Source organism: Pollicipes pollicipes, unplaced genomic scaffold (genome assembly GCF_011947565.3).
Source record: "Pollicipes pollicipes isolate AB1234 unplaced genomic scaffold, Ppol_2.1 Scaffold_5724;HRSCAF=6776_pilon_pilon_pilon, whole genome shotgun sequence".
NCBI lineage: Eukaryota > Metazoa > Arthropoda > Thecostraca > Pollicipedomorpha > Pollicipedidae > Pollicipes > Pollicipes pollicipes.
Genome location: NW_023596746.1, coordinates 39141365 through 39168282, shown reverse-complemented (window position 1 = coordinate 39168282; position 26918 = coordinate 39141365). Strand labels below are relative to the sequence as shown.

The window sequence follows — 26918 nt, the reverse complement described above, 5'->3', positions numbered from 1 at the left end:
ATATGGCGGAATTAACTTGCAGTGGGTTGTGGTGTTGTACGGAAAACGTTCAAAAGCCTTCTGCAACGTGCGAAATTCGTCAAAAGCAGAAAAAGCCACACTTCGAAGTCTCTAACAGCACTGAATAATTATCTGAAATTCGGAGCAAATTGAACTTCTTTTTTATTCGATTTCTGTCGGCAAAATGTGTCTTTCACGTACCGAAATTTTGTAAGTTTTGCGTTCCGGTCCTAAATCAAGTGGTGTTTGTGGTATTTGCAGTGTATTCGTGCTGCAAGCCTGCCAGCTCAGTAGTGCGCCGTACGTCCGTCAGAATGGATCCCCACTTCAAAGCATTTTGGTTCGAGTTTTCTCGGGATGTTGCTGATTTCATGCGACTATTGATGACGTGGCCGTGACGTTTTAGCGGGACCCGCGAGGCGAGAAATCGCCGCCAACACTTTTTGCATATTGGACGGACATTGTGTTGTCTTCACCTCCCGGCTCCTGTCCCGTCTTCAGTGCTCGTGCACTAAATTTGCATTTGCAAATTGCACCCATTGCAGGAATGAGGAGTAAAGAGCACGTGCAAAGATGTTCGTACCACCCGACGATAGCTTGATAGTGTATCATATCGTGCAGTGCATACGTCGACAAGGTAGGGTGAGAACGGTGGTCTGACGGAGCTGATCTCAGCAGCTGTTGGTGGAGGCATTGCGGCGTTTTTTGGCGCGGGCTGTGCACGTGTAAATGTACGTAAGTCAACCTTTTGCCCAACCGACAAGCATTTCACGCTGTGACACTGATACTTTTTGTAACACTTTCCACTCTGTAACGCTGGCCAGACTTCCCCAGGATTTACCTATCAACGCTGAGGGCATGACCTAAGCTCACTAGGCTATTCAAGAAAAGCACAGAAGCAATGGTGATGGAAGCAGTGGCTGGAAAAATGGAAATGAATTGGAAGACAGGGTGATATTTATCTCACCGCAATCCTTGCTACAGTTTTTACGTAGGAGTTCTGTAGTCGGCACCGTTTTTCAAAATGCGCACATTGCCGATCGCGGCGTATTCGACGATTTCTGACGCAGCCGTGTGTCGCGCAAAGCTGCGCAGGCGACGCGAGTTGTAGACGGCACGTTAGTCGATGTCATGCAGTCGATTGTGTCTGAGCCCAATCAGCCCGGTCACGCGTGGATCGGCGCGCGTGACCGGGCTGTTCTCGCAGCTAGTTCTCCACGTGGGCTGTGACGGGTGGTGACAAGTCCCGCGGAGTCACGTGGGCCGCCGGCGGCAGGTGTCGTCCTGTCACGTGTCTCGGGCGGCGGGGTCGACACGTGAATTGGCGGCGGGGCGGGCCGCCACCTGGGAATACCACAGATCGATTACGAGGAGCGCGTTCGGAAGGTCTGTTACAGCGCGAGCTTTTGACAGTGGCGCGGGCACGTCGTGGCTAGAGATATTCGGTACCGCATGCGGCACACGGCCGCTACATCGAAACGGCGCGTGCTGTGGATTAGACTCTCTCGAACGTTGGTTGCCCGGTATGTCGTTCATGGCAGTGGAAGCGCGTAGGCTCTGCGGCGAGGTTTTCTCGCATCCACGGCCGTTCTCGCGCCACGTCTTTTTCAACTGATCTACGGGAAGACTGCTGCGATTGTGCTGAGCTGACAGTCCTGTGCTTCTGTACCGGTATTGCTGATGTAACTGAAATCTCGCATTTAAGTGTGGTTTTGTTCTTTGGTACGATTTTGTGTGGTGAGAATATTTGGAATGTTTGCACGTGGTCTATCTGAAAATTGTGTGGGCCCTGGTTGCCACTTTGCGTGTTTGTGTTATGCCCTATATATCGAGCAGCGAGGACGCCGCATGACAGCCTTTTCCGGCGTAAGTCAGGGCAGAGACGGCAACAGCGTTGAGCAGATTGGTGGGACAGTATATTCAAAAAGGTGTCTTTATTCTAAAGATGCGCATTTTGATTTATGGCATAACATGGGCATCATGATGATTTATGGTGATGCTGCTCCATGCTGACCCAAGGCTGTAAAACCACACCGGACGCTCAGGCGACGGCTAATGTGGCGCGCCGGCCGCCGTACTTCGGCAGTACAGACCAATATATATATATTGCATGACGGGCGTACGCAGCCAGCGAAACCTCTACAGGGCCTGGGGTCTTATCTTAATGTAATGATCTCATACGATGGCACGGCCGGCGGCATTTATTGTTAATAAGCGCGGCAGGTCCTGTTATCGCCAGTGACTGCAAATTGGATACGGGCGTTAATGGCATCGAAGCCCGAGGCGCCACAGCTGATCTGAGCGTTTGCAAAAGTTGGATGACAGCAAACAGTGTTGTGGCAAGTAAACAACATTCTCTGGAAGAGGCTTTCTGTACATTCCTCCGAAGCACAGCACGAAAGATGAAAAAAGAACTGGGGGTGCAAGTCACGCGGCCACAAAGCAGAGCATTTAGATAGCGTCTGCCGCTGCGGATAACATTAAGCTTCGCTGGTTCCAGATGGATTCTTCTTGTCACGTTTTGTCGTCATTCTTAAATGCAGCTGCAGCTCCCCTTTTTGGGCAATATGAGTTCAGAGTCCTCACATAAAGGGGGGGGGGGGGGCGGTGAAGCGGAACAGCATTGAAGACAACCAATGTTGGGTGGATACCTCGGCATAAATCTTTGAACTCGAATTTAGAACTGAGCAGTGGAGCCCAGTGTGAGCGTGGCGCTGCCGAAAGCGCGAACGGGGACCACGCTTTGGAAGTGTGGTAGCACCTGACATTTCTGGATTGCAGTGAGACTTCGGTATGGATTCCCGTCTATATTGCACTTCGGGGTGGTTGGGCTTACCCACCGAAATTTGAGTGGTATCAGGGAAAGCGTACAAATTGGTGTGCTCTTGTAAGTACCATGGTGGAAATGCATGACGATACGGGCCATAATGCTCGAGACAGGCTGCTGAGATAAATGCGTGCGTTTGATTGCAAAAACAGACAATGTGATGCAATACTAACTTCGCCTAATTCCATACACCGCAAGCCATTTATTCTGCGACTAAAACTGTATATGATGGTCAATGTGTGACGTGATGAAAAGGCGTTCTGCATTGTCCTAGCGGTTTTGTGCTGGTATGCTCAGACGGAATCTGACCATGAAGAGGTATCAAGCCTGAAAAAATAACATGAGCCGTGAGTATATTTAGGTTTCATTAGCGCGGTGGTGGTGTCCAGGCTGGCCAACGGTGTTTCTGTGCTGCTCAGACACCACAGCTTGGCCGCCGGGCCGTGAGCCGGGTTCACTCGCGGGCGGGTCAGCACGCGGTCGGTGGTGGACGGCCCGCTCTCTGGCGGCCGCCGGCCCCTCAGAACGCTCCCTGACCGGCTGACCGGCCCCGCCAGGTGGAGTTCGGCCTGCGTGTGCTGCTGCACAGCGCCGAGCGGCGCCAGCGGCAGCTGCGGCTGCCGGCCGTGCTGCAGCGGCTGCAGCCGGTGCTGCTGGGCGTGGCCAGCTGGCTGAGGCCCGCCCCGCTCCGGCTGCACTGCCCCGAGGTCGGGGCGCTGCTGGCCACCCTGCGCGACCCCGAGAAGCCCGACCTTCTGGCCGAGTGGAAGATCAGGTGGGTGGCGACTCAGGCCGCTCCAGCGCCGCCGCTTGGCCGCCGCTCGGACGGTCCGTGAGCTCCGGTCACAGGCGTTGAGCCGCGCGCTGTTCGGAGCAGGATGTGACTCCCGAGTCTAAGAGCAGGTGAATCCAGACCTTTCGCTTATTGATGTCGGTCTCTCGGGAGCAGATGCGCGTTGGGGGCCCCCTGCCACTCAGTCCCGGCCGCCGTTTGACCGTCCGCGCCCGTGCCGGCCAGGCTGCTGATGCTGATCTGTCAGGAGCTGACGGCGCAGCTCCGTCTGACCGGCGACGTCAGCACGGCTGACGTGGGTCTGCTGATGCGCGAGGCGCGCCAGCTGTGGGCGGCGCAGGAGCAGCGGCGCCGGGAACGCGAGCAGCAGCAGGACAGCATCTACAAGACCAAGTCAGTGGCGAACGGATCCCGGTACCCCACGGCCCGGCGCCCGCGGCCTTTTGACCCGATTGATGCCCAGACCGGCGCGTGCTGATTGTGCGTTGTGGCAAGGCGGGAAGGCTTGTTAATGTAAAAAACCTTGGTTTCAGGATTGACGTTGCTTGTGTCTCCACAGAGACCTGCTGCTTGAGTTGCGATTGTCCCTGACCACTCTGCGTCGGGGAGCGTTGTCATGGGAACCGTCAGCAGCATGTATCACTGCGCTGTGGTTGGTGTGGGAGTATCATGGCCAGTCTGAATTCGTGACCGAGCTGGGCGGTGGCAGGACGCACTGCGCAAATAACGACACGGCCGAGGAGGCGGAGACGGCGCGGGAGCTGGCCCAGATGTTTCCCGACTACAGTGGCGAGTTCTCCGACCTGCTGCCGGCCGGCCTAGAGCCGGCGCCGGCGCCGGCCGCCCCTGGCGGCGCCCTGCGGACAGAACCTGAACTGACGCCCGCCATGCTGGCCAGCCTATGGCGGCTGCACCGGGAGGCGTACGGCGCATGCGCGGCGGCCCGCTGGCTGCCCGAGCCGCCGGTGGCCGAGCCGCCCGACCTCATCCGACCCTTCTGCGAGAGGTGGGCCGCCGGACAGGCAGACGCCCGCCGCTGACGGATGCTGGAGGGCGGCGGCAGGCCTGCCCGCCGCTCTCCAGGTCCTTGTTCGCATGCAGGCTGCGAGAGCTTGGTGCAGGATGTCGATGTGCAGTGAATATATTTGATATTTTAATGAGAGTGAGTCATGCACTTCCACCAGTTTTTGCTCCGGAAGTGTCTCAAAACAGCGTCAGCTGCCTACGTTGAGCGAAATGTCAGTTGCAACGAATTAACGAGCCCCCGAGTCGTGGACATCTCGCCCTGTTGCGCCTTTCCCTACGGCCTCTGTCCGTCCCAGTGCGTCCGATCCTGTGACCCCCGTGTCCGGTCAGGTACCGGCTGCCGTCCGTCCCAGCGGCCTCTGTCCAGCCCAGTGCGTCTGACCGCGTGTCCCCTGCATCCGGTCAGGTACCGGCTGCTGTCCGCCCATGCGGCCTCTGTCCATCCCAGTGCGTCTGACCGTGTGGCCCCTGTATCCGGTCAGGTACCGGCTGCTGTCGGCGCTGGATGAGCCGCTCTCGTCGCTGCTGGATGCCGACGCTGACGGTCAGCTGGTGGCCGCTCACCTGATGGCCGCCGGCGTGCTGGAGGCCGGCGTCGAGCCGGAGTCGGCCGCGCTGGCGCCGCCGCCGCCTGACAAGCCGTACGACGTGTACCGCGACCCGCACGTCACCGAGGTACCGGCCCGGCCGCCGGCATGACTGGTTGGCGACCGCTGCGGAGACGTGCCCGGGCGGGGTTGGGTGAGCGGGTTTGTCGGGAATCCTGGCATCGGTCACGCCAGTGTCGGCTGGGCGGTCGGTCCTTAACTCGCTACCACGACAGGGGATTAGGATTATCTCGCCCTCCTTCCCCCTAGCCGTGCTTCGTTTACTCTCCGTGTCTTCTGGCGGGTGACTGCATCGCTACCTTGCCTCCCCTCCCTAATTTGTCGGTAGATCGCTTGGTCGTGCTCCCTGGACACCATCGCATGCTCGGTGACCGATGGGTGTTGTCGCTCTTCTGACCATATCGCGCCGTCATCTCAGGGCAACGTCCGACCTTGTTTTGCCACGTGCTGTGCTCGCACACCGCTCGTGTCACGGCCGGCCTCAGTTGGCCGCCCGGCCGCCAGGTGGTGTCGTGTCGCGGCGCGCTGCAGCGGCTGGACGGCCGTGCCGGAAAGCTGCTCGCATCGTGGCCCGAGCACCCGGCACTGGTGCAGCTGCGCCGCACCATCGACCGCGTGCTCCAGCTCAAGGTCACCACGCCGCTGGTCAAGGTCGTCACGGGGCTGGAGCTGGTGCTGGAGCGCGCCCAGGACTGGGAGCAGAACGCACACAAGGGTAACTGACCAACGACGCCACCAGCGACCTGCCAGCGCCGCTTGTAAGAGTGTTTCATTGAAGTGGAGCCAGCGTTCGACATGGTTGAGTCGCTGTGTGCTATTAGTATGCGAACTCCGTCTCCAGACCTGTCGTACCTCTCTCATTGGCCTCAGCTTTTCAGGTGGATACTGTCACTGGTGGAATGGTTCAAGCTCATGGTGAGCCAGGAGCGAAGTCTGCCGGATTATTGTCAGTGTTGCCCTCTGGCCGCTAGGTGTCTCGCTGTCGACGCAGCTGGAGGAGATCACGGACCTGGTGCTGCGCTGGCGGAAGCTGGAGCTGGACTGCTGGAAGCGCTGTCTCGACTCGACCGCCTACAAGTGGGTGCTGCTGCTCCCGTGGGGCGCCGACCGCACTGGACCCCCAGCGGACCCATCCATGCTGAGTTATCTGCCAGATTACTCGTGCAGCTGTCTCTTAAGTAGAGAATCTATGCAACGATAGGGTTGATTGGTCTTGACCTTTCATCTGTCACATAGTTTCTCTGCTTTCACTTTGAGCGAAATGGTCGTGGTTTCGTCCACTTGGGCATCTGCCCCGTCAACTTTTGCATGTCTCGTCTGTCTTGGCCATGTCCGTTACGTATCTTGGCTCCCGCGACCCAGGCCTCCCCGGCCGGGTTCTGGCTTTCCGTGTTTCACGCCCCGGCAGCTTCCTCGCGCTTTAACTCTCCGCCCTGTGCGCCACCAGCTGTCACGTGGTGTCGTGCTCCTTCCCCCCGTCCCACCAGCCATCACGTGGTGTCGCGCTCCTTCCCCGCGTCCCACCAGCTATCATGTGGTGCCGTCCTCCTGCCCCCGCGTCCCACCAGTGGCCACGTGCCGTCCCTCTTCTTCCACGCGTCCCACCAGCTGTCACGTATGGTAACGGCCTTGCGCCGGCAGCTGCCACGTGTCGGCGTCGCGCTGGCTGCCGCACCTCAGCGGCCTGCTGGAGGAGCAGCTGGCCAGCGCCGCGCCGCCGGAGGCTGTCGCGCGCCTGCTGCAGCAGTTCATCGAGTCCAGCCCGCTGGGCGAGTTCCCGGCCCGGCTTCAGATGCTGCTGGCCTCGCACCAGCAGCTGATGTGCGAGGGCGGGATGAAGGACCACTCGCGCAGTAAGCCGATCGGCCGAGCCTGGTGGCGCTACTCCGGTCTCAGTCGGTGTGAATGAGAGGTGGAGTCCGGGAAGGGCTCTCTGGTGGTCTCAGTCGGTGTGAATGAGAGGTGGAGTCCGGGAAGAGCTCTCTGGTGGTCTCAGTCGGTGTGAATGAGAGGGTGGAGTCCGGAAAGAGCTCTCTGGTGGTCTCAGTCGGTGTGAATGAGAGGCGGAGTCCGGGAAGAGCTCTCTGGTGGTCTCAGTTGGTGTGAATGAGAGGCGGAGTCCGGGAAGGGCTCCGCTGGTCTTAGTCAGTGTGAATGAGAGGTGGCGTCCGAGAAGGGCTCTCTGCTGGTCTCAGTGAGTGTGAATAAGAGGTGGAGTCCGGGAAGAGCTCTCTGGTGGTCTCAGTCGGTGTGAATGAGAGGTGGCGTCCGGGAAGGGCTCTCTGGTGGTCTCAGTCGGTGTGAATGAGAGGTGGAGTCCGGGAAGGGCTCTCTGCTGGTCTCAGTCGGTGTGAATGAGAGGTGGAGTCCGGGAAGGGCTCTCTGCTGGTCTCAGTGAGTGCGAATGAGGGGCGGCGTCCGGGGGCTATCCCCCTACTGACCATGCAGTAGGGAGGCAGATGAAATGCGGTTGAGGATGAATGGCCCAGGCGAACTTGGTTGCTGCGGGCTTAAGCGTGGTAAATGTTGATGCTGGCTCTTTGCCACATTGGAGGGTAATTTATAAGTTTTCCGAATTCCGGGCGGGCGGGATCATTTTTTGTGTCGTTTTTCAAGTGAGCACACACAACAGGATCTAATCAGCTGTGGTGGCTCGGTCTGGCCGTTTACAGGCGACCTTTGTGTACTGCTGTGGAACCTCTACCAGTACTACAGTCAGTTTTACGCAGCGGTTGAGAGCCATCTCAAGGCTCTCCGTAAACCTGTGGAGCAAAAAGTGAAGGACTTCGTGAAGATCGCCCGCTGGAATGACGTCAACTTCTGGTCGGTGAAGGACACAGTGAAAAAGTCGCACAGAATGGTCCACAAGCACGTGAAGGAGTTCCAGGTGGGTTGGGGTGTCCTGTGCGCGGGTGCTGTGTCGGGCTGCGGTGGGAGATGTTGACAGACAGGTTATGCGGAAGTCACACTGTGGTACGCCGCCAGTTGAGCGAAAAGTGCGTATGAACTGGGAAGGCGCTTAGTGCTGTTCACGGATAGCCAGCTGATGGCAGTTGGTACAGGGCCTGCAGCCGTGCGAAAGTCCATCTCGGCTCGCAGTTTGTGTGCGTTTCCCTGTGAATAATTTTCTTTCCAACTGAAAAAGTGGAACGCTTCACGATTGTGCGTGTCATCCTTGCGCCAGGGGCCATGCTAATCTTCTCTGTATCGTTCCAATTTTAGTATGTGTACAGCCGGAGCTGGTACGCCACAAAAGGGAGCAATCTGGTTATTTGAACGTCGACCTTTGGTTCCACATTCAGCCTAGGTTCATCATGTGCGGTAGTGGTGTGTGTTCTACCACCTACTCAGACACATTTTCTCACTATTAACTTATACTTGAATTAAATGCTTTTCGGCCAGGAAAAGATTCAATGGATAGATTTTCCTTTTGTTAGCGTGGGGAGCATTTTTGTCATCGCTCGATGGAGCAGTTCCACTCAGCTGCTGCCACCTGGCGTCTGGTGACGACACTACTGCCGCGCCACCTGGCGGCCGGCGCGACAACTTGGCCTGATGGCGGGCGGGACCGGCCGGCAGGCGGTGCTGGCGCAGCCGGTGGCGCCGGCGCTCGTCGACCCTGACGCGTTCGATGACGAGGCGAACCGGCAGCTGGGGCTCTGGGATCGGGAGCAAGTGGCGCCGCCGCTGACGCCCGTCAACTCCAACCTGTACATCGCCCGCGGCAAGGTGGCGGTGAGTGGAGCCCGGGCGTGTGGCTCGGCGAGGGAATGCCGCTTTCCGCGCCGTTCCTTGTGTCCGATTGTAATTATTATTGTTATCCGCCCCTCTGTCCTCATGTGCCATTCCGTTCTGAATCCGTCCGCTGTCGTCGGGTCAGACTGCGGCGCTTGACCGAGAGAGGGCTGACGTGCCGCCCCCTGGTGAGCGCCCGGCTCGAGCGCCCACACAAATATTAAGTGAGATACGCTGAGCGGGTTAAGTTTCGGCAGCTCAGTCTCCTCCGACGTTTGCCAATTAGACTCCTACGACGTTTGCGTTCATCCAATCACGCCCCGAAATGGCCACTGTTGGCTGCGAGGACTCTGATCCAAACTGGCACGTGCCTGGATCCCCCAATTGCCGGGGTATCATAACCAGGGAACCATAACCTTGATTCAGACACACGTCTGAACCCAAATCAAAGCAAGTTCTAAATGGCTGGGATGGTGGGCGTTCTGTCCCTCCCTTTCGCGGGTTCGGTGATAACCCGCCTCTCAGTACCCCGCATGTTGAATGTGCACTGCGTTGGTGCAGTGGTGTTTGTGGGACAGGGTGTCGTCTCGCACGCGTCTGGTTGTGGCTCATCGTGGGAAAACACTGCAGCCGTTTGACTTACTTCAAGAGGAACGGAACGCTTGCCGTATGGTGCCGTATGGAACGTTTACCGTATATAGTGCCGTATATATTTGCCATATATATGACCATGGTCACCACAGCAATCCACTCAAATCGCGTGTCTGGCGGGCGTGGCCGCACCTTGACGCGGTCGGCCGCGCCGTGCCGTGCCGCGCCTGGCCTCGCCGCGCCGCGCCGTACCGTGCCGGGCCGCGCCGTGCCGCGCCGCACCGTGCCGCGCCGTGTCGTGCTGACCCGTGCTCGCGCGCCACGCGGCCAGGTGTCCGACTGCCCGTACCCGGAGCACGAGCAGCTGGCTCGGCTGCGCCTGCTGTACATGCGCAGCCGCCGTCTTTGCCGCGGCGTCTACAGCCGCTCTCGGCTGATGGATGACGTCACCACGCTCAGTGACATCACCGGCACCATCTGCGAGACGGCTAGTGAGCTCAGCAAACTCAACGTGAGTCGTGGTGGTAGTTTGTCGGCGTTTGGTCATGTGTGAGTAGTGGAGAGTTTGTGTGTGTGCACATCGTAAGCGTGTTCTCACCTAGGCGGAAACTTAGGTCGGGGAAGGCTTCAAGCGATAGGTATCGAATTCCAGAGGTCTTGCCCCGGAAGACTCGGCAGCGAAGATGGGCTCAACGTGTGAGACGCTAGAAAGGTTTTCGGGTTTGTAAGTGTTCCTCGCATAATTGTGGCCTTCTGTACTAGGCGTGATGGTCGGGTGCTCCAACTACGTGAATTGCTTTGCCTGGCCGATGACTTGGAAAAAGTATTTTCTATCCGATTTCGCCAACATCGGACCGTTGCGTTCACTATGGACTTGGCACTGGGTATAGGGTCGTAACTTCCAGTGCGGTCGGTGGAGTGGCAAGCCCAGACAGTCGCCTGTGGTGTGCGTTGCCTCGGCACACCTCTGACGTGCCGGAACCGCCTGGCGTCCACCACGGGCGGTTGGGGTGCGCGGCGAGCGTCACCAGCCCGCCTCCGGCGCCCCGCAGGTGGACGGCGTCGAGGACAAGGACAAGCGCCGCAAGCTGGTCGGCCACATGAAGCAGCGCAAGCGGAAGGCGGCCGTCGAGTTGTACCGCACGCTGGCCGACATGGGCCTCTCGTATCGGCGCGGTCTCGTCTCCTGGGAGAAGGAGTCCACCTACTGCAGGTGCGACGAGCGCCGCTGACGCTGCCCGGTCACCGGCCGCTGACGACCGGGTGGCTGCGTATGGAACCGGCTGGAATATGCAGGCTGAATCACAAACCATGCGTAACGCTGCTGACCATGGCGTTGAACCATTCGACGAAAATAGATGAACCTTTGGTATGGGTACGGCTGGTGTGTGTTTACGGTGCTTGGATGTGGGGGTTCCGCCAGACAGCCGACAGTGCGCCGTCACCATCAACAGTCTCCGTGCGTGATCCGGTGTCGTGGAATTCGTGATTCGGCCGGGGTGTGTTTGGGCTCTTACGGCATTCAGAGACCAATTCGGGGCTGTGGAGTTAGATAGAGAGGTAGGAAGCGGGGTAATGGTGGATTTACTGTGCATTTACCTTACACCGCATGAATACTCGGTTGTCCCACTCCCCGTGCTTATCCGTCCGAGTCTCACCACATAGTATACTCATCACAGTGGCGTTTCATTCCTGTCATCTAACTCTGCCTCTTCCGGGCCAGCCTGCTGCAGGCGCCGCCGGTGGACGTGACGTCTGGCGACGGCCGTGTCAGCGCTGCCTGGCGGGGATGCCTGAAGTACGAGTGCCGCGCCGTGTCACGGATGGCGCTGCTGCGGCGCGCCCTGTTCGAGCCGCACCGCGAGCTCGGACCGCAGAACCTCGAGCGCATGCGCGGATACAGCGCCGACCTGATGGTGAGCGCTGCCTGCGCTTGTTAGCGGAGGTTGGCGTGTGCGGCGTTGAGAAAGGCATGTTTTCCGGATGCGATAAGTTTTGTTTTTCTTGGCATTTACAGTCTTCGCCTATAATTCGTGCTGTGACGCCCGCCAGCGGCAGATGTCGCTGGTAGCTGCCCGCGCGTTGACTTGGTTTCCGTTCCACAAAGCCCACCGCGGCAGTTGGTCGACGCGCACCGCCGCTGTGTTCAGCGAGGACGTAAAGCCTGATCTGTCGTGTCGATATTGCGTCGAGCCCGGCGCGGCCGCGCGTCGGCCGATCCTGACGCCGAGCCCGACCTGGCCCGCTGCAGATGCTGGTGGGATCGACTCGGGTCAGCCTGGCTGCCACGGAGCAGCACGTGAGCCGGCTTTCATCGCTGCTGGAGGAGGTGACCGGCCTCACGTGCCAGCCGCACCCCAGCCGACACGCGACCGAGCAGCGCCGCTACCGCGCCACAGAGGTACGGGCTCGCGCCGGTCAGCGGGGCTCCGGCCGCGGCGTGAGCGGTCCGGCGGCTGTGCTGATGGCGACCACCGCTCAGGCGGAACTGCAGGGACTGGGGCGGGCGCCAGCCGCCCGCTTGCTGCATTGTCTATGTCAGATGTCCTGGTCATGTGAGTGTTTGTTTGAGGCCGCGCTGGTTCTGGCTGCGTGTTCATCAGGCTGGAATTTCGGCATGCTTTGTACGGCTCGTGAGCGGCTGTTGCCGCGTGCGGCGTGTTCTCTGTCACTGGTCGCGCCGCCCATGACTCTGACTCTGACTCCGGCGTCGTCCGCCCCCGGTCCCCGTCCGGAGCCGTGACGCAGCACGGCTGTGTCGGCAGGCGCACCTGTTGGCCGTCAGTGGCCGGTACCTGGCGCTGCTGGCCCGGCTGCGGCTGTACCTGCACGCGGCGCCGGACGGCCAGCCGGCGGCGGCCGCCGACGCGCTGCGCCTCAGTGGAGCCCCCTGCTCCGAGCTGCGCGAACGGGGCCGCGCCGCCGCCGAGCACGCGCCGCTGCTCATCCAGGTGGACGCGGCGCTGGCGCGGACGCGCGCCGCCCGTCGCCGCTTGCGCCGCGCCGGTGCCCGCCGCTGGTGCGCGCCGCTGTTGTGGACGCGCGACGATGTCAGTCGCCTGGAGGAGGCCCACGGCGAGCTGGCGCAGACACGCGACACGCTGGCGCTGGTGCGTGCCGCGCTGGGCCGCGTCGACGGCACCGACCCGGTGTCGGCAGCGCTGCTAGAGGCGGAGGCGGCGCTGGGCCCGGCCGGCGGTGTGGAGGGCTCGGCCGCTGGCGCCGCGCCGCCGCCGGCCGACGCCGAGGCTCGGTTCGTGTCGGCCGCCGGCCGGCTAACCAGTCGCCTGCTGCTGGCCGTGCAGCGGCTGTACCGTGCGCAAGAGGAGCTGGACGCCGCGCTGCTACCGGGCGATCCGCAGCAGGGTCTGCTGGGTGTCCGGATTGATGAGAGTTTGCAGCGCGCCGTCGCCGGTCTGGACGCGAGGCGCGTGGTCAGCAGTCTGGCGGCCGTTTGCCGGCCGCTGGTCGGCGCCGACATCAGCGACGAGCAGGCCGCCCGCATGATCACGTGAGCACCGACTCGGGACACCTGTTCTCGACTCTGGCCTGCTGATTCTGTTTCGTTGAGTGCAGTCAGTGCGGGGTTCATGGTGAAAACAAACTGCTGCTCCTTGCTGTTTGAAGTATATTGCAGTGTCGTGCGTCGGCCTGCCGACCGCTGACGCTGCGGCCGGCGCTGTTGTAGGCTGCTGTCCCAGCTGGTGCCGCTGCTGAACCAGTACCACCACCTGTGCACGTTCGTGCTGGTTCACCAGATGGCCGCGTACCGGTCGGCGACCAAGCTGCTCACTGTGCTGCTCAAGCTGTTCACGATCATGGCGCAGAAGGTGAGTGGCGCGGGGGGTTGGGCGGCGTATGAGGCTCAGCAGTCCGGGCTGAAGGTCCCGGCGACTGAGGCGAGACACTCGGAGTGATCGCCCATCAGCCGGCGCCTGTGAGGCCGGGGCCCGCATCCCGCATGTGAGGCGTGGCCGGAGCCGTCCTGTCGAGCCGCAGCGAACGGCGCGGCCGGTTGGGGGGGGGGGGGGGGGGGGGCCGAGACCGTGGTGTGTGATGACGCTCTGGGCTCGGAGATGACACGCCGCCGCTGCCGCCAGGGCTTCTGCACGCCCGAAGACATGCAGGACGAGCCGGATGACTCGGAGGCGGGCACCGAGTTCAAGGACATCCAGGACGGCGGCCTGGGCGAAGGCGAGGGCTCCAAGGACGTCTCGGACAAGCTGGAGTCGGAGGACCAGCTGGAGGGCGCCTACAAGCCAGGCGAGCAGCCTGAGGACGCCAATGAGGACGTCAAGGTTAGTCCGCGGCGGTGGCCGTGGCCTACCGTCTCTGGCGCGTGATCAAGGGAACTTCGAGGGGGGGCGACGTCATCGTGCCGCAGTATCAGAAATGTTTGAACTCTCAACAGTAACCTGACGATTTTGGGTTGCGTAGGCGTGTGGCGTACATGATTCGAACATTGTGCATTTTCGTTGCCACAATGACTGAGTTGTTTCGTCTTTTTACGCGGCCAGTGCCTATTGCGTTGTCTGGAGGCGGAAATGCCGTGGACGGCTCTGACCGTTCCGTTCGTGCAGGAGGAGGAGCAAGGTGTGGAGATGTCCGAGGACTTTGGCGGTAAGATGCAGGACGTCGAGAAGAAGGAGGGCGACGACGACAGTGACGAGAGTGACCATGAGGGGGACGAGGAGCCGGACAAGCAGATGGGCGAGGTCGACGGGGAGGACCAGGAGAGACTCGACGAGAAGGTGAGAGCGGGGTCTGGCCTAGCCAGTTCAGGTACCAGTAGAGACTCGACGAGAAGGTGAGAGCAGGGTTTGGCCTAGCCAGTTCAGGTACCAGTAGAGACTCGACGAGAAGGTGAGAGCAGGGTTTGGCCTAGCCAGGTCAGGTACCAGGAGAGACTCGATGAGAAGGTGAGAGCAGGGTTTGGCCTAGCCAGGTCAGGTACCAGGAGAGACTCGGTGAGAAGGTGAGAGCAGGGTTTGGCCTAGCCAGTTCAGGTACCAGTAGAGACTCGACGAGAAGGTGAGAGCGGGGTCTGGCCTAGGCCAGGTCAGGTACCAGTAGAGACTCGACGAGAAGGTGAGAGCAGGGTTTGGCCTAGCCAGGTCAGGTACCAGGAGGGACTCGACGAGAAGGTGAGAGCAGGGTTTGGCCTAGCCAGGTCAGGTACCAGGAGAGACTCGGTGAGAAGGTGAGAGCGGGGTCTGGCCTAACCAGGTCAGGTACCAGGAGAGACTCGGTGAGAAGGTGAGAGCAGGGTTTGGCCTAGCCAGGTCAGGTACCAGGAGGGACTCGACGAGAAGGTGAGAGCAGGGTTTGGCCTAGCCAGGTCAGGTACCAGGAGAGACTCGGTGAGAAGGTGAGAGCGGGGTCTGGCCTAACCAGGTCAGGTACCAGGAGAGACTCGGTGAGAAGGTGAGAGCAGGGTCTGGCCTAGCCAGGTCAGGTCAGGATCCCTGTTGAGAGCGCTGGGGCGCGCGCTGAGTCCCGGCGCGCCACTCGCGTGTTCTCTGCAGAGCGCCTGTCGAAAAAGTCGGGCGCAAATCAAGTCGATTGCCGAGTGATGTCCAACTGCGTGCCTCTGGACATGACAACCGATGTAGGCCGATTTCGGTACACAATATCTTCAGTTGAGGTCCCATGCTGTTGATCGTGTCTAGTCCTGTGCTGGCGCCGCTCGCTTCGGTGTTGTCTAAACATGCTGGACACCTGATGCGTCGCTGGCCTCGGGCACCTCCAACGCCGGGCGTGTTACGTCTCACCCCTCCCCCTGGGTCAGCTGTGGGGCAGCGACGACGAGGACGAAGAGCAACAGACGGCCGAGGATGAGGACCAGCAGGACGGCGGCCAGGGCCGCGAGGACGCCCGGCTGGTGGCCAAAGAGGACAAGGAGCGCGAGGAAGCGGATGGTGCACCGAAGGAGGAACGCAAGCGCCAGGAGATGAAGGAGAACGAGATGGAGGAGGACGAGGACCAGCAGGCCGACCCCTACCACAGTGAGTGTCAAAGAGAGAGAGAGAGAGCGAGAGAGAGAGAGAGAGAGAGAGAGAGAGAGAGAGAGCCGAGGAGGGGGGGGGGGGGGGCGACAGGCGCAAAAATATTTCAAGGTTCCTTAGGCAGAGCTCCATTTCTGCCGCAGCCTGCGGCTTTTGTATAATTCACTTTGTCCGAACATGAGGGTATCAGAATAAAATCGCAAGGTTCTCCTAACATAATCGTTTCCTTATATTGTACTCGGAACCATTGTGCGTTCTGCTCGCAGTGAGTTGCCGTGCGTTTGACAACAAATGTCTGTTGTAGACCATCGTCTCACTGTAGGCCCCGGGATCTTTGCCCCGGCTGAGAAATGAGCGGCCGGCGACGCCGTCGGCGGCCTTGTGACGCTGTCGCTGCCGCAGACAACTTCGCGCCGGACGCCGAGCCGGAGGAGCTGGAGCTGCCCGAGCGCGATGGCGCCGACTCGGAGCGCGGCTCTGACAGCCACTCGGAGGGTGGTGAGCCGCAGGACAACCCCTGGGACATCGAGGAGCGCGCCGACTTCGCCGACGGCGATGACCAGGACCAGCAGGATAAGCAGGACGGGGAGGAGCAGGAACAGGCGCGCGAGGAGCAGCAGCCGGTCGCCGCCGAGGAGGAGGCAGAGGAAGACGCAGAGACGGAGGAGGAGGAGGACACGGGGCGGGAGGAGCGACAGCGCGGCTCGGACGAGCGGGCGGAAGAGGAGGAGCAGGAGGCGGAGGAGGCGGCGCAGGAGCACCAGCCGTCCCGACTGGACGCCAGCGAGCAGGCGGCACAGGCGGCGCGGGAGGATGCGGCGCGCGGCACGCAGGTCAGTTGGCTGCCGCCGGAGCGGCGACGGGCGGGCGTTGCGACGCCGGCCGGGCAGATACACCGCTGCCACCGGCTGCTCCTCTGCTGACACGACAGCTAGCGCATAGCCGTTTGTACGCCCCGTGTCCGAGTGTGTGCGTTTGGAAGAGAGTGCAGTGAGCCGAATGTGTAATGATTTTGGTGTTTGACGTACGGTCGCTTGCAGCGTGAGCGCTTATCCGCGCTCACCTTTGCCCATTTCGAGCTGCCTGTCAGCACGTTACTCCCTCCACCCTAATCACGACCAGCGCTGTCCAGCGCGCAGGGCGGGTGCACGGAGCCGCGTGCCGTCGCCACTCCAGCGATGGCTCGGCGTGGCGGACCGACGTGTTGCGTCATCACCGGCGTGCCGACCGGCCGTCCCGAGACTGACTCTGCCGGCTCGGACTGCCGCGCAGGACGAGCTGGACCGTCCGCAGCAGACAGCGGCCGAGGAGCGGCCCGAGGAGGTCGGCAACCGCGCCGAGCAGACCGACGACAAGTACGGCGTCGGCATGGCGGAGAGCTCGAGCAGCGGCCACCAGGCGGCGGACGCGTCACGGATGAGCCGGCCCGAGTCGACGCGGCCGCCGCGGACGGAGCGCGCCGAGCAGCGCCGACCCGGCACCTCCGACAGCAAGCGCAGCCTCGGTGAGTCGCGGGCGGCGGCGGCGGCTGAGAGTGACGTCACCACGCCGACATGCTCAAGGTGACGTCAGAATGCGGTCACGGTCACTGTGACGTCACCAAACTGGCCCGCTCATTGTGACATCAGCGCGCGGTCACGGTCATTGTGACGTCACCACACTGACCCGCTCACTGTGGCGTCAGCACGCGGTCTCGGTCACTGTGACGTCACCACACCGATCCTCTTACTGCGACGTCAGCACGCGGTCACGGTAACTGTGACGTCACCACGCCGACCGACTCAATGTGACGACGCCTCTGGTTCACGGCGGTTCCGTCGTCTCATGGACTCGAGCTTGATGGGTGACATGCTTGGAAGCTGTGAGGTACTCCGAATATATGTTCTTTGTGCAATGTGCGTGAAGTGATGTACCCAACGCAATGCATCCTGTTAAGGGGTTCTGCCTCGTGACATTTCCAGTCAGTTTTGTTCCACCATCTGTGGTACCTCCATCTCGTGTGTTGGCTGACACCTGAGTTCCCTGGTGCCCTTGGTTTTGCTCTGGCCCGGCCGTGTGTGCCGTGTGTCCCGGCGCCGGCGGCCGTCTCGGCCGGAACCCGCTGACAGTGTGCTGGGCGCCCTCCGCCGCAGGTCCGGACCACCAGCCGTTGGAGAAGCGGCTCAAGACGGTGGACGCCGACCTGGAGCCGACCGCCGCCGAGGGCGAGCCGGACCGGCCGCCGGCGCCCGCCGACGTGTTCCAGCACATCCAAGAGTCCGAGCAACGGCACGACGCGCTCACCGCCGACGCCGCCACCCAGGCACGTGTTAGGCACGCGCTGCCGCCCGGCCGCCGGCGGGCCACGTGGGACCGGGGCGCCGGGCTGTCCCGTCGTCCACCGCGGGAAGCCTCCCCGTTGTCTCGTAGAGCTGGCCGGTAGATAGAGGAGTAGCGGAGGCCGGGGGCGTTGGCTCCGCTGTGAGGCCCGCTCTGACGTGCCGGGCGTCTGCTTCCGCGGCCTCCCGTAAACTGATGTCTGATGGCTGCCCCCATCCCAGCCGACTCTTGCAGCGGCCGACTCTGCCGGGGCTGATGGACACCTGGGGGACGACAAGCCCGCGTGTGCTCCTCTGACAGGCCCGCGCGTGCCCCTCTGACAAGCCCGCGCGTGCCCCTCTGACGAGCCCGTGCGTGCCCATCTGACAAGACTTGCGTGCCCCTCTGAATAAGCCCATGCGTGCCCCTCTGACAAGTCCGCACGTGCCCCTCTGACAACCCGGCACGTGCCCCTGTGACAACCCCGCACTTGCCCCTCTGACGAGCCCGCGCGTGCCTCTCTCAGGAGCAGGCCCTGGAGCGGCCGGTGCCGGCCGAGCAGGAGGACGAAGAGGCGCCGCCGCCGGCCGAGGACGAGGACGTGCACATGGAGGACGCCCCGCCAGAGAAGGACGACCCGTCCTCGCTGGAGAAGGTCCGGCCCGACAGGCTGTCAGACAAGCGGCGGCCACGTGACGACAAGGTACGGCGCCCGGGGCAGCCGACTGAGCACCCGCTGAGGCAGAGGGTCCCGTCCAGGCGCGGCAAGTATTTATGACCTTCCCTGTGTATGCCGTATAATGCCATTTCGATTTTGTAGGGGTGACTGGCATTGAGAGGCATGCAGTTACATTTGTTCGTGTTTGCATTTGGCGTATTATTCCACGGACATTTAGTTTTGAACCATGTACTTCATATTAGCTCTGTGAGATGAGAGGAGTAAGGCGGACGTTGTCATCAGGTGTTTGACCAGTGTTGCACCCGGTTCGATGACTGCCGTGTTGAAGCTGCGCACAACCACGACCTGGAGGTGTCAGGAACGAGCTCTGTAGTTTAAGCTCAAGTGGCCCTCCCGCAGGAGGGTGAAGGGTCGGTGGAGGAGGCAGCTGGTCCGGAGAGGGGTGAGGTGGACGGGGAGCAGATGCTGACCTGACCTGACCTGACCCGTCAGGAGATGACAAGTTGGCGGAGGAGGCGGCAGGTCCCGATAGGGGTGAGGTAGACGTGGAGCAGGTGCTGACTTGACCTGACCAGATCTGACCCCTCAGGAGGATTACGGGTCGGCAGAGGAGGCGGTCGGCCCGGAGGGAGGTGAGGTGGACGGGGAAAAGGTACTGATCTGATCTGATCTGACCTGACCTGATCTGACCGGACCTGATCTGACCCCTCAGGAGGGTGATGGGTCGGCGGAGGAGGCAGCCGGCCGTGATAGGGGTGAGGTAGACGGGGAGTAGGTACTGATCTGATCTGACCTGACCTGATATGACCGGACCTGATCTGACCCCTCAGGAGGGTGACGGGTCGGCGGAGGAGGCTGCCGGTCCCGATAGGGGTGAGGTAGACGGGGAGCAGGTACTGATCTGATCTGATCTGACCTGACCTGACCTGACCTGACCTGACCTGATCTGACCCTTCAGGAGGTTGACGGGTCGGCGGAGCAGGCGGCCGGCCCGGAGAAGGGTGAGGTGGACGGGGAGCAGGTACTGACGTCGTCGGCGCAGCGGCCAGCCGAGTCGGCGGCGCACACGGCTCTGCCGACGGCCGAGGACGAGCCGGCCGGACCGGACGCGCCGCTCGACGTGGACGAACTGCGGCGTGAGCTGGAGAGCCGGCTGGACTTGTGGCAGCAGGTGAGCACGTTCTCTAACGTGGCGCTGTCTGCCGTGCCGCCGTCTGACGCAGACGGCGGCACTTAACATCAGCCTCGGACCTGGTCAGCTGACCAAGGATGGCACGAGCGGCTCGGTACATCGCTGACGCTTCGGCAGCCCACGTTGTGTATCTCACCACCCCGCACGATGTATCTATCCTCCAAGGGTGTGCCGCCCACCTGCCTCTGTCGGCAGCTGCGGCGTCCGTGTCCAGCGGCGGCTCTGGCCTTGCCTGACTGCTGACGCCGCCGGCCCCCGCAGGACCCGGCCTCGCTCGACGAAGTGGAGGCGGAGCGGCTCTGGCAGCAGTATGAGACGGTCATCAGCCCGCTGGCACAAGAACTGTGCGAGCAGCTGCGGCTCGTCCTCGAGCCCACGCAGACGGCCAAGCTCATGGGCGACTACCGCACCGGCAGGCGACTCAACATGCGCAAGGTGACGACGGAGAGCAGGCGGAATAGGGGCGGACACTACTGGCGTGGGAGGGGTTGAGGGTGGGAGGCGCTGGTGGTCTGCGTGATGGGCTGGACAGCTGTGTTGGGTTGGCGCAACGTCCGCGAGCCTGAGTGTCATTTAATCCATAGTGTTCTGTTGGTGAGAGTTCGGATAAATACGCGGCTGTTTGTCCGGTGGGCAGACTTGTTCAACATGCGACAGGTGTTCTGAGTTTTGGTGTCAGTTGCCTGCGTTCCACTTGCGCCTGGTGCGTCCGCCTGCTACGTGACCTCGTGGATTCACTGTAATGAATCGTTAAAGAGGTTACCTAGGATAATGAAAGGATAGCAGGTAAGGAAGGAATAGCAGGACCAATGTGTCTTATGAGAACAGGCTCGGTGGCTTGCCGGCCGCGCCAAAAAGCCGGCGGAGTTATGCGTTCCTGTAGCTGCGTGCTGTGACGCGCCTGGCCTCTCCGGCCGCCGTGCGCCGCCCGCCTGAGTCCGCCGCCTCCGCTCCCGCAGGTGATCCCCTACATCGCCTCCCAGTTCCGCAAAGACAAGATCTGGCTGCGGCGCACAAAGCCGTCCAAGCGCGACTACCAGGTGGTGGTGGCCGTCGATGACTCGTCCTCCATGGCCGACAACCACTCCCGCCAGCTGGCTTTCGAGTCGCTGGCGCTGGTCAGCCGGGCGCTGGCGCTGCTGGAGGTGGGTCAGCTGGCGGTGCTCAGCTTCGGTGAGCGGACGTGTCTTCTACACGGCCTGCACGAGCCGCCGGGCGCCGCCGCCGGCGCCGCCCTCCTGCGACGCTTCACCTTCGCGCAGACGCAGACGCGCGTGGCAGCCATGCTGGACAGCGCGGTGGCGCTGCTGGCCGGCGGCGGCGGCCGGCGCGCCGCCCAGCTGCTGCTGGTGGTGTCGGACGGGCGCGGCCTCTTCCACGAGGGCCAGGAGACGGTGCGCCGCGCCGTGCGTCGCGCCCGCCAGGCCGGCCTTTTCCTCGTCTTCATCGTGGTCGACAACCCGCAGAACAAGGACAGCGTGCTGGACATCCGCGTACCGCAGTTCGGCGGCGACGGCCAGCTGCTGGGCCTGCGCTCCTACATGGACAGCTTCCCGTTCCCATTCTACTTGATTCTGCGCAACATCGGCTCGCTGCCGGCCGTGCTCAGCGACGCGCTGCGCCAGTGGTTCGAGCTGGTGACGGCCGCCGACCGGTAGTGGCGGGCTGCCGCGCCGCCGGGGCCGCCGGCGGTGCGCGGCTCGTCCCACCGCGTCGGCCGTGGGGCTGCCGGTGTCGGCGGCGCGGCTGCGGCCGCCCGCCGCCTGCCGGCTGGCCAGGCTCCTGTGGTGGGAGGTGATACGCCGCTTTAGGGGCGCTCGGTCGGGTGCGCAGGTGCATTGTGAGACGCGTTGGTGAGCTTGTGATGTTACGTTTTGGACTGGCTTGTCTTGGACTGACGCCCACCTTATGTTGTCGGTGCGCTCGATGCGGTTCGCCAATAAACCGTTTTAAAACGCGATTTTAACAATTAATGCCGGCCAGGTGGTGATAGGATGCATTGCCACAGCACAGCATGGCAGAGCGATTGCTACACTCTTCCTGTACTGTGGAAGCGGCAATGACTTCCTGGCGCATGACCAGTGTGGACGGTGGTGCATTGGACCCTGGGAGCAGGTCCACGGTATGCTAACGGACGGCAACTTTTACAAACACACTTCGCGATAGATTCTCCAGAAATGAAACCAAGATCACGCACAATGCCTACAATCATGCATAGGAAGTTCTGAAGTCTGCACCAACTTCGAGTTTGGCGAGGTTTTGTGAGCTAGTTTTGACGTTGAAAGTATGCTGTGCTTTGTGCCTCTGGCTTAGGTCTGTCTTGGTGCGCTTGGTGTGAAGATGAACAGGTGGATCGCTGGAAAATGCTGTTAAACGGGGTGTTCCACATCTCCATGGAGTTTTGGACCGAAACAGCCATTTTGAAGATCATTCTGCGCAGTTCACAGTCCTACCCTTCTTAAGATCTGAACCCCTCTAGTTCTGAACTACACGCCCGCGAAGATGGGAAGACTATTTCGGGAGTGTTTCAAGGTCACCTTGGCATCCATGACAAGCACATCATGTAAATCCTGTCATTCCTTAAGCCATGCGGCGATCAGGGCCAATAAGAATACGATGGTCGAGTCGTTCATATTTGGCGTTCCCGAGCACAATCTCCAGATATAACGGCCGTCAACTAGCTCTCAATGTTGTGCAAGATACGAAGACATAATCAAACGATGACGAGGCGGGGAGCGTATGTGCTCACAGAGAAATGGTGTTGTCTGGAGCATTCTTTTCCACTTAAAAGCATGCTGATAGTTTTAATAAGTTTGTGTTGTCATATCTGATGTTTGCCTCAATATCGTCAAATGTGACACCTTCCTTTAAATCCAAAAGTGTGCATTTAAGCCGGTGCCGCCGCGCAGACTGGTAGAAGCTGCGCCGTAGTGGAATCATTTCCACTGGGAGCGATTCCACAGTTAGTGCGAGTCCCATGGCTGGAGAGGTGTTCGGCGGCTGCAAGAGGGAGACGGAGATAGTTGCGTAAGGGTGGAGTACATTTTAAGCAGGGCACTTCCGCGGGAAAAAGCTACAACCAGTCTCGAGGCATATTCTGGCGAGCATTAAGGTTCTGCTACATTACAGGGCTCCCCAAGCAACAAGTCTTTGGCAACCCGTGACTTTTCAAAATATGTCCTCACACGGTGCGCCTGTCCGGGACAGTGTAGTTTGGACGTTACATGCCTGTCTGGGACAGCGTGTTTCGGACGTTACATGCCTGTCGGTGCATTGCGGTTCGGACGTTACATGCCTGTTCAGAACAGCATGGTTCGGACGTTCCATGCCTGTTCAGAACAGCATGGTTCGGACGTTACATGCCTGTTCAGAACAGCATGGTTCGGACGTTACATGCCTGTTCAGAACAGCATGGTTCGGACGTTACATGCCTGTTCAGAACAGCATGGTTCGGACGTTACATGCCTGTTCAGAACAGCATGGTTCGGACGTTCCATGCCTGTTGGGCACATCGCGGTTCGGACGGTGCATAGCTGTACGCGATAGCTTGGTTCGGACGTGCCTATCGGGCATAGCGTGGATGGAACGTCATGTGCCTGTTAGGCACAGCGTCGTTCGGACGGTGCATGCCTGTCCTGGACAGCGTGGTTCATGCCTGTCCAGGATAACATGGTTTGTGCCTGCCCGGGTCAGCGTGGTTCATGTATGTCCGGGATAGCGTGGTTCATGCCTGTCCAGGGTAACGTGGTTCACGCCTGCCCGGGTCAGCGTGGTTCATGCATGTCCGGTATAGCGTGGTCCGGGCGTTGCGTGCTTACCAATATATAGCATATGTATATATATATATATATATATATATATATATATATATTCTATCTATATAACGCGTCTGGGGGTACGCCTGGTATCTTTCTTCGGACGCCTTGATATCTGTTCCTTTGGGGGGGGGGGGGGGCGATGCACGCTATTACGCCCCTTCTTGTGGATCACCGGAATGGCGCGACCTGGATTCGAACCTGCCCCGTCCCCCGTGGGAGTCTGCAGTGCAAACCACTCCCCATACCTCATCTGGGATCCGTCCTCGAGTTTGTTCGAGTGCCCCTGGTATCCGTGTCGGGATGACCCGTCTAACTCGCCGTGGCGCCGGCGCCAGTGACGGCCGCGATTGATCGAGGCGCGCCGGCGCCGCCAGAGCGGCCCGGCCCGGCTCGGCTCGCCGGCGGTGTCCAGTATCGAGCCGGCCCGGCCGGAGACACGCCAGCCGACCGCGCCGTCGACGGCGCTGAGCAGGCCGGCAGACTGCGGACGGCCGAGGCGCGCCTCGTCCGGACTCTGCCGGGACCAGCACCTGGTCCGGCCAGGAGCGCAGCGCGCCACGCTCGGGCCGAACCGGAGCCGGCCGCAGCGGACCTCCGACGGGTCCGGGAGGGCCAGCCAGCCGGCCTGTCAGCTCGGAGCGTTCTCCGGCAGGGTGTCAGACGCCGGCGACGCGGCGGGGTCCGCCCGGGGCCGGCCGCCGCCACCGCCGCTGCCGCCCGGCGCGGGATGGGTCTCTCAGGCCTGTCGGCCGAGTTCGTCGACTGCCTGAGCTCGCACGAGCTGAGCCCAGAGCCGGCTCGGGTGTGGGTGTTCGGCTACGGCTCGCTCTGCTGGCGGCCCGGCTTCCCGTACTCGGAGAGGCGGATCGGCCACGTGGAGGGCTACATGCGCCGCTTCTGGCAGGGTAGCGTCACCCATCGTGGCACGCGCGACAAGGTGAGGTGCCGCGCCGGCCGGTCACGCCGGGACCCGCGCTTCAGGCAGCTGCGCCGCTTGGCTAACGAGTAAGCTTGCCGGGTGCACGGATCGCTATCAAAACAGCAGCAATGCCAGCAGCACTGCTAATGACTGAGGTGGTGGCCGACCCAGGTGCAGCACCAGGATAGGTCGAACCACCTGCTCCTCGCGTGGACGACATGCCACACGCCATATGAGGCGTCGTGTCCCGGATCTCGTGGGTGCAAATCAGAGCAGCTCGTTCAGTCGCACAAGTTGCGTGTGGTGAATCGAACGAGCCAGTGTATTAATTACACTCGGTGCTGTGCTGGTCTGAGCTTGGTCTAAATGAGCATTCACAGCCAACCTAGGTTGGTTGCGGAGCAGGTTAGGGGACCATGACCCGTCCCGCATAGGACAGACCATGGGATCATGACCCGTCCTGCATAGGACAGACCATGGGATCATGACCCGTCCTGCATAGGACAGACCAAGGGATCATGACCCGTCCCGCGTAGGACAGACCATGGGATCATGGCCTGTCCCGCATAGGACAGACCATGTGATCATGGCCCGTCCCGCATAGTACAGACCATGGGATCATGGCCCGTCCCGCATAGTACAGACCACGGGATCATGGCCCGTCCCGCATAGGACAGACCATGGGATCATGGCCCGTCCCGCATAGGACAGACCATGGGATCATGACCCGTCCCGCATAGGTCAGACCACGACCCCGGCCCTGTCTTTCTGGCGGCCGGGTGGTGATGATGATGCTGACGAACAAACGAATGGCATGTATTATTTATCTGTTACGATATGTACGCATTATTCCTAGTGATGTCACATGACCTTTTGGTTACAGCTCTTTTGGATAGGGTACCCTAGTCAAGAAGGCCTTTACATATGTCTACACATTTAAAATCTTCAATGCCTCTGCCTTAAGGCACCCTATCCAAAAGAGCTGTAACCAAAAGGTCATGTGACATCACTAGGAATAATGCGTACATATCGTAACAGATAAATAATACATGCCATTCGTTTGTTCGTCAGCATCATCATCACCACCCGGCCGCCAGAAAGACAGGGCCGGGTCGTGGTCTGACCTATGCGGGACGGGTCATGATCCCATGGTCTGTCCTATGCGGGACGGGCCATGATCCCATGGTCTGTCCTATGCGGGACGGGCCATGATCCCGTGGTCTGTACTATGCGGGACGGGCCATGATCCCATGGTCTGTACTATGCGGGACGGGCCATGATCACATGGTCTGTCCTATGCGGGACAGGCCATGATCCCATGGTCTGTCCTACGCGGGACGGGTCATGATCCCTTGGTCTGTCCTATGCAGGACGGGTCATGATCCCATGGTCTGTCCTATGCAGGACGGGTCATGATCCCATGGTCTGTCCTATGCGGGACGGGTCATGGTCCCCTAACCTGCTCCGCAACCAACCTAGGTTGGCTGTGAATGCTCATTTAGACCAAGCTCAGACCAGCACAGCACCGAGTGTAATTAATACACTGGCTCGTTCGATTCACCACACGCAACTTGTGCGACTGAACGAGCTGCTCTGATTTGCACCCACGAGATCCGGGACACGACGCCTCATATGGCGTGTGGCATGTCGTCCACGCGAGGAGCAGGTGGTTCGACCTATCCTGGTGCTGCACCTGGGTCGGCCACCACCTCAGTCATTAGCAGTGCTGCTGGCATTGCTGCTGTTTTATAGCGATCCGTGCACCCGGCAAGCTTACTCGTTAGCCAAGCGGCGCAGCTGCCTGAAGCGCGGGTCCCGGCGTGACCGGCCGGCGCGGCACCTCACCTTGTCGCGCGTGCCACGATGGGTGACGCTACCCTGCCAGAAGCGGCGCATGTAGCCCTCCACGTGGCCGATCCGCCTCTCCGAGTACGGGAAGCCGGGCCGCCAGCAGAGCGAGCCGTAGCCGAACACCCACACCCGAGCCGGCTCTGGGCTCAGCTCGTGCGAGCTCAGGCAGTCGACGAACTCGGCCGACAGGCCTGAGAGACCCATCCCGCGCCGGGCGGCAGCGGCGGTGGCGGCGGCCGGCCCCGGGCGGACCCCGCCGCGTCGCCGGCGTCTGACACCCTGCCGGAGAACGCTCCGAGCTGACAGGCCGGCTGGCTGGCCCTCCCGGACCCGTCGGAGGTCCGCTGCGGCCGGCTCCGGTTCGGCCCGAGCGTGGCGCGCTGCGCTCCTGGCCGGACCAGGTGCTGGTCCCGGCAGAGTCCGGACGAGGCGCGCCTCGGCCGTCCGCAGTCTGCCGGCCTGCTCAGCGCCGTCGACGGCGCGGTCGGCTGGCGTGTCTCCGGCCGGGCCGGCTCGATACTGGACACCGCCGGCGAGCCGAGCCGGGCCGGGCCGCTCTGGCGGCGCCGGCGCGCC

At 61.3% G+C, this 26918-nt stretch overlaps 2 protein-coding genes and 1 non-coding gene across 3 annotated transcripts in view; 2 read left to right on the top strand and 1 right to left on the bottom strand.

Annotated features, from left to right (window-relative positions):
- Positions 1 to 3363, top strand: part of LOC119103023 (midasin-like) — a 9834-nt gene extending 6471 nt beyond the window's left edge. The window contains exon 9 of the mRNA XM_037226474.1: positions 3352 to 3363. Within this exon, the coding sequence (XP_037082369.1) occupies positions 3352 to 3363 (12 nt within the window). The remainder of the gene's footprint in view (positions 1 to 3351) is intronic.
- Positions 3364 to 3963: 600 nt separating this feature from the next.
- LOC119103022 (midasin) lies at positions 3964 to 23923 on the top strand. The gene is made up of 27 exons (XM_037226473.1): positions 3964 to 4013; positions 4330 to 4626; positions 5129 to 5321; positions 5759 to 5969; positions 6226 to 6331; positions 6896 to 7107; positions 7927 to 8141; positions 8834 to 8989; positions 9912 to 10091; positions 10633 to 10793; positions 11304 to 11496; positions 11832 to 11981; positions 12346 to 12371; positions 12636 to 13091; positions 13269 to 13410; positions 13681 to 13878; positions 14161 to 14331; positions 15369 to 15585; positions 15988 to 16418; positions 16858 to 17089; positions 17718 to 17887; positions 18410 to 18586; positions 19521 to 19733; positions 20016 to 20189; positions 20714 to 21064; positions 21179 to 21408; positions 23908 to 23923. Exons 2-27 carry the CDS (start codon positions 4391 to 4393, stop codon positions 23921 to 23923), a joined length of 5217 nt encoding a protein of 1738 aa, XP_037082368.1. The 5' UTR covers positions 3964 to 4013; positions 4330 to 4390.
- On the bottom strand, positions 8393 to 8500 carry LOC119104017 (U6 spliceosomal RNA). The gene has a single exon (XR_005094856.1). It is a non-coding gene; the product is annotated as a U6 spliceosomal RNA (small nuclear RNA).
- Positions 23924 to 26918: the final 2995 nt, after the last annotated feature.